The sequence below is a fragment of the Tribolium castaneum genome, chromosome 7 (genome assembly GCF_031307605.1).
Source record: "Tribolium castaneum strain GA2 chromosome 7, icTriCast1.1, whole genome shotgun sequence".
Lineage (NCBI taxonomy): Eukaryota > Metazoa > Arthropoda > Insecta > Coleoptera > Tenebrionidae > Tribolium > Tribolium castaneum.
The window spans coordinates 15,295,712-15,303,165 of NC_087400.1; the positions used below are offsets into that span (position 1 = coordinate 15,295,712).

General features: G+C 28.0%; 1 protein-coding gene across 1 annotated transcript; it reads left to right on the forward strand.

The window, feature by feature from the left end:
* Positions 1–5,582: 5,582 nt before the first annotated feature.
* LOC135266698 (uncharacterized) lies at positions 5,583–7,143 on the forward strand. Its single transcript, XM_064357870.1, has 2 exons — positions 5,583–6,253; positions 6,308–7,143. Exons 1-2 carry the CDS (start codon positions 5,852–5,854, stop codon positions 6,962–6,964), a joined length of 1,059 nt encoding a protein of 352 aa, XP_064213940.1. The 5' UTR covers positions 5,583–5,851; the 3' UTR covers positions 6,965–7,143.
* Positions 7,144–7,454: the final 311 nt, after the last annotated feature.

Genomic DNA, 7,454 nt, shown 5'->3' on the forward strand with positions numbered 1-7,454 from the left:
GGTCGTTTTTAAATGCTGCATTTTCGACTTCGTCTCAAACATTGAAAACTAAATTACATTTTTGTTTAGTAACTGTAACAGTTTTCACTTTGGTTTTTTGCTTATATCTCAAAAACAGTTACTCCTATCAATTTTTATCTTTTTACTAAAATTAAAGCTGCTAAAATTTCCTACAAAATAGTTATTTGCATTTTTCATGTAGGACTAACCATAAGCGAGATTTAAGTTTGAAAATAATTAATATTTAAAAAAAAGTGCTTTAACAGAAAATGACTTGTGATTTAAAATACACTTAATTTATTGGGTCCAATACTTTATTAGAAGAAAAAGGAGGTGACATAAAAGTCACTGAAGTCTTCAGAGTCGTTTTTAAATGCTGCATTTTTGTCTTCGTCTCAAACATTAAAAACTGAATTACATTTTTGTTCAGTAACAGTTACAGTTTTCTTATTGCTTTTTTGCTTATATCTCGAAAACAGTTACTCCTATCAATTTTTATCTTTTTTTCAAAATTAAAGCTGATAAAATTTGCTACAAAATAGTTATTTGCATTTTTCTTGTAGGACCAACCATAAGCGAGTTATAGAGTTAGATATATATAATATTTAACAAAAATTTGCTTTAAAATAAAATGTTTGAATAACTGAAATTAAACTAAATTAATTGTGTCTAACACTTTAGTGGAGGAAAAAGGAGACGACATAAAAGTCACTAAAGGTTTCAGAGTCGTCTTTAGTCGTCATATTAATAACAATAACATTAATAATAATAATACTAATTGTACTAAATTTGCTTATATGCAAACGCTTAATTAAGGTAACAGTTTTTTGGTTTCTTGCTTATATCTCGAAATCAGTTACTCTTATCAATTTTTATCTTTTTACTAAAATTAAAGCTGCTAAAATTTCCTACAAAATAGTTATTTGCATTTTTCATGTAGGACTAACCACAAGCGAGATATATGTTTGAAAATAATTAATATATAAAAAAAAGTGCTTTAACAGAAAATGTCTAGTGATTTAAAATACACTTAATTTATTGGGTCCAATACTTTTTTAGAAGAAAAAGGAGGTGACATAAAAGTCACTGAAGTCTTCAGAGGCGTTTTTAAATGCTGCATTTTCGACTTCGTCTCAAACATTAAAAACTGAATTACATTTTTGTTCAGTAACAGTTACAGTTTTCTTATTGCTTTTTTGCTTATATCTCGAAAACAGTTACTCCTATCAATTTTTATCTTTTTTTCAAAATTAAAGCTGATAAAATTTTCTACAAAATAGTTATTTGAATTTTTCTTGTAGGACCAACCATAAGCGAGTTATAGAGTTGGATATAAATAATTTTTAACAAAAATTTGCTTTAAAATAAAATGTTTGGAAAACTGAAATTAAACTAAATTAATTGGGTCTAACACTTTAGTAGTAATTCGTTTTTTTGTGTCAGAATATGTGGCTTTAGTTACGCTTTATAAAAGTTTGCTCTTATGTACGTTATAGACTTGACGGGAACGGCGTATCTCGGACTCTTATAGGACTCTTATAGAAACAAAAAGTATCAGTTTGGATTAAAACAAATTATTTTTGTTCACTCTTAGTCCGAATTGTTCATCAGTTCAAACAAAAACGGCTTATTTTAGACGTTATTACTACTATTATTATTATTTTTATTACTATTATTATTATTATTATTATTATTATTATTATTATTATTATTATTATTATTATTATTATTATTATTATTATTAATATTATTATTATTATTACTATTATTATTAATAAAAACCGATTACAACTTTTGTATAGTAAATGTTTTTATACCAGTTTTAAAATAAGTTATTAATTTTAGACAATTTCTTGCCTAAAAACACAGATCACAAATGATCTCTTGCATAGAAATGAGAAAACGCTCAGATAACACAAAATAAGCTTCATTTTTGCTTAGAAAAACTAAGCTTCAATTTAGAAAGAAATTCATTATAAGTATTATTATTATTATTATTACTTTTATTACTATTATTATTATTATTATTGTTATTATTATTATTATTATTATTATTATTATTATTATTATTATTATTATTATTATTATTATTATTACTCTTAATATTATTAGTATTAAAAACCGATTATAACTTTTGTATAGTAAATGTTTTTATACCAGTTTTGAAATGAGTTATTAATTTTAGACAATTTCTTGCCTAAAAACACAGATCACAGATGATCTCTTGCATAGAAATGAGAAAACGCTCATATAACACACAAAATAAGCTTCATTTTTGCTTAAAAAACTAAGCTTTCCTTTATTACTATTATTATTATTTTTATTACTATTATTATTATTATTATTATTACTATTATTATTATTATTATTATTATTATTATTATTAATATTATTTTTATTTTTATTATTAAAAACTTATATTAAACAGACCGAAAACGTCGTATTCTGTCACAAATGAGCTAATTATGTATCACTTTAAATAGAAGCAGTTTATCCTGTTAGTTTCTTTGCTTACATAAGAGCAAACTTTTGCAAAGCGTAACTAAAACCACATATTCTGACACAAAAAAACGAATTACGTTATAGACTTGACGAGAACGGCGTATCTCGGACGATTCTATGCTTCGACACAAATATATTTTTATATTCAATGGATGCAAAATCTTATATTTTGTCTTATAGGAACAAAAAGTATCAGTTTGTATTAAAACAAATTATTTTTGTTGACTCTCAATCCGAAATGTTCATCAGTTCAAACAAAAACGGCTTATTTTAGACGATCTTTTGCTTTGAACAAGAAAACTTACATCGAACAGACTAAAAACGTATAATTCTGGAATAGTCTTGCCTAAAAACACAGATCACAGATGATCTCTTGCATAGAAATGAGAAAACGCTCATGTAACTCACAAAATAAACTATATTTTTTCTTATTAAAAGTATTATTATTATTATTTTTATTACTATTATTATTATTATTATTATTTTTATTAACTTTTGTATAGTAAATGTTTTTATACCAGTTTTAAAATGAGTTATTAATTTTAGACAATTTCTTGCCTAAAAACACAGATCACAGATGATCTCTTGCATAGAAATGAGAAAACGCTCATATAACACACAAAATAAGCTTTATTTTTGCTTAGAAAACTAAGCTTACTTTTATTACTACTATTATTATTATTTTTATTATTATTATTATTACTATTACTTTTATTATTATTATTATTATTAATATTATTATTATTAAAAACCGATTATAACTTTTGTATAGTAAATGTTTTTATACCAGTTTTGAAATGAGTTATTAATTTTAGACAATTTCTTGCCTAAAAACACAGATCACAGATGATCTCTTGCATAGAAATGAGAAAACGCTTATGTAACACACAAAATAAGCTTCATTTTTCCTTGTTAAAAGTATTATTATTATTATTACTTTTATTACTATTACTATTATTATTATTATTTTATTATTATTATTATTATTATTATTATTATTATTATTATTATTCAAGAAAACTTACATCGAACAGACTAAAAACGTATAAATCTTGCATAAAAAAGCAATTTATGTATCACTTTGTATAAAGGCAGCTAATCCTATTCGTTTCATTGCTAAAATAGACTAAATTGTTATTAATCCTAACAAAAACGCAGTATTTTGGCACAAAATACTAATTACATTATAGTTATGACGAGAATAGCTTATTTGGAATGATTCTATGCTTCCAAACGAGTAAATTTTTATTAAACAAATGCCAAACATCATGTTTTGTCCTATAATGACATTTTATATTGCAGTTTGTATTAAAACAAAGTATTTTCGTTGATTCTTTGTTTGAAACAGCAAACCTAACATTAAAGAATCTGAAAACTTTGTATTCGGACACAAACCACCGAATTTTGTATCAGTTTAGACAAAAACGGTTGATTTTCGACAATATTTTGCTTTGAACAAGAAAACTTATATCAAACAGACTAAAAACGTCTTATTTTAGCACAAAACAAAAGATTTGCGTTATAGTCTTGACGAGAACTGTTAATTTCAAACGATTCTATGCTTTGAAACCAGTATACTTTTACTAAACAGAGGCAAAACGTCTGATTTCGCCTTTGAAAAACGATTTATGTCACAGTTTGGATTAAAACCAATTATTTTCGTTTATTCATTGTTACAAACAAGAAACCTTACATCAAAGAAACTGAAAACCTCTTATTCAGACCCAGAAAATCAAATTACGTTTCAGTTTGGACAGAAACTGCTTATTTTAGACGATCCTTTCTTTTGAACACGAAAACTTACATTAAAAAGATTAAAAACGTCTTATTCTGGCTCAAAACTGCAAATTATGTATTACTTTGGATAAAAGCAGTTTATCCGGATTACTCCTTTGCTTAGAATAGGGCAAACTTGCATAAAACTTAATGAAAACTTTAAATTTCGTCTCAAAGAAATAATTTACGTTATAGTTTTTACCAGAACTGTTAATTTCAAACGATTTTATGCCCCCAAACGAGAAAACTTTCACTAAACAGATGCCAAACGTCTTAGTTCGTTTTATAAAAACTACTTAAGTTACAGTTTAAACAAAAACAAATTATTTTCGTTGTTGTTGTGGCAAAATAATTTATTTCGAATGATTCAATGGAGCGAAACGAGTAAACTTTTATAGGACAGATGCAAAACACCATATTACCACATAAATCGTCATTTTAAAGCAAAGTATTAGCTTTTGCACTTGTTTAATTAAAGTTTGCTAACTTCGAAGAATGTAATCGTCCGAAATATTTTTTTTTGTCAAAAATATAACGTAATTTGTTCTTTTGAGCTTGAATATAAAGTTTTCATTACGTTTTATAGTAGTTTACTCTACTCTAAGCATAGAATCAAACAGAGTAATCCGCTTTTGTTAAAACTGATACATAATTTGCTCTTATTTTCGAGAATAAAACGTTTTCAATATGTTTGATAAAATTTTTCTTGTTTATAGCAAGGAATCGTTTAAAATTAGCTGTATTTGCCTAAACCGATACGTAATTCGATATTTGTGCATGGATACGAAATTTTCAGTTACTTTGACGTAAAATTTCTTGTTGCAAAAGGTAATACTTTATATGGTAATATGTGGTTTTGCATCTGCCTCATAAAAGATCATTCGTTTCCAATCATAAAATCGCTTGAAATTAACAGTGCTGGTCAAAACTATTACGTAAATTATTTCTTTAAGACGAAATTTAAAGTTTTTATTAAGTTTTATACAAGTTTACTCTATTCTAAGTAAAGGAGTAATCAGGATAAATTGCTTTTATCTAGAGTAATATATAATTTGCAGTTTTCAGCTAGAATAAGACGTTTTTAATCTTTTTAATGTAAGTTTTCGTGTTCAAAACAAAGGATCGTCTAAAATAAGCAGTTTTTGTCCAGACTGAAACGTAATTCGAATTTCTGTGCCTGAATAAGGAGTTTTCAGTTTCTTTGATGTAAGGTTTCTTGTTTGTAACAATGAATAAACGAAAATAATTGGTTTTAATCTAAACTGTGACAATAGTAATTTTTGTATTAAGTGCGCGAAATGAGTGTTTTTTTAATGGCGCCTGAGAATGTTATTTTAGTCGAGACCGCCAGGTCGAGACCTAAAAGACATTCGAAGGCGCCATTAAAACATGAATTTCGCCACGAAATACAAACAACGTTTTTTCTACAGCCTCCAGATGAAGAAAAAAGTAACAGAAATTAGTTGGAACAAAATGGTCTGATAAATCGAGTTGCTTGCATGGTTACGATGATAAATAAAAGTGATAGTTGCGAAAAATTTGTCACAATAGGTATTTTTGTTGAAGAAGTGTGATGGATTTTAGCAGCGAAAACGAAATAGATGCAATTGCAAGCGCGGCAGTGTCGAATCTTTTGCCTGCTAAATCAAGACCGCAGTACGAAAAAACGTATCTTCAGTTTCGGCAGTGGTGTTCTATGAAAAAGATTGATCAAGTAACGGAAAATGTTTTGTTGGCGTATTTGGAAGAAAAGTCTACCACCTTAAAGCCACCAACACTCTGGGCCCTTTATGCGATGTTGAAAGCCACCTTAAACGTTAAAGAGAATATCGATACACGTAAGTTTCCGAAGTTAGTGCCCTACCTGAAAAGCAAAAGCGTAGGTTACAGAAGCAAGAAGTCGCAAATTTTAGACAAAGAAGACATTAGCAAGTTTATTAATGAAGCAGATGACAAGATATATTTACTGATGAAGGTAAACTTATCATATTAGTGTAATACAAATCAAAACAACTCGTTTTATTTATAGACTGTGCTAATTTTGGGTATATCGGGAGCCCTTCGACGTGAAGAATTAGTTAAAATGAAGCTAACTGACATAGAAGATAAACAGTCTGTCTTAATTGTGAAGGTGCCTGATACAAAAACCCACTGCGAACGAATATTTACTGTTTCAAATTTAGAAAATATAGAAATTGTCAGAAAATATAGAGCTTTGCGGCCTCCACGGGCGACTAGTGACCGTTTATTTTTAAAGTATACCAACGGAAAATGTGTGAATCAAAATGTTGGAATTAACAAAATCGGAGAGATACCAAGTTTGATTGCAAAGTGGCTTAACAAAGACGAACCTAAAAAATATACTGGTCACTGCTTCAGAAGAAGCTCTGCCACTCTTTTGGCGAATGCTGGAGGTGATCTAATTTCAATTAAACGTCATGGGGGCTGGAGAAGCAGCACAGTGGCAGAAAGTTACATCGAGGACTCTTTGAATAATAAAATTGAAATTGCCAATAAAATTCAACCTTCTTCCTCCACAGAAGAAAACAAAATCACTCAACCTTCTACATCGGCTTCTTTTAATGGCGAAAATAACTTTCATTTACAAGCGTCTTCACTCAGGCCTCTGGGGATAAACGGGGGCACGTTTTCGTCATGCACATTTAATTTTCATATGTCAAAGTAAATATCTATTATTATTGTTTTGTAATATTGTTCTGTATAATTATAAAACCTTTAAAACTACCTCTCATTATCGATCCGTCTCTTCATTTCGGTTGCTGTTGATGTCTTTTCGTGTTACTAAAATTGTAACAGAAATAAGTTGGAACAAAATGATCTGAAAAATCGAGTTGCCTGCACAGTTAAAAAATATTATTTTTTCACTGTGAAACCGTGAAAAAATAATATTTTTTCACAGTGAAAAAACGTCAAACTTCGCGCATAGGTAACCATGCATAAATGTCACGATTTTTTGACGGCTGTAGAAAAAAATCGTTTTTCAAAGGCGAAATCAGACGTTTTGCCTCTGTTTAGTGAAAGTATACTGGTTTCAAAGCATAGAATCGTTTGAAATTAACAGTTCTCGTCAAGACTATAACGCAAATCTTTTGTTTTGTGCTAAAATAAGACGTTTTTAGTCTGTTTGATATGTTTTCTTGTTCAAAGCAAAATAT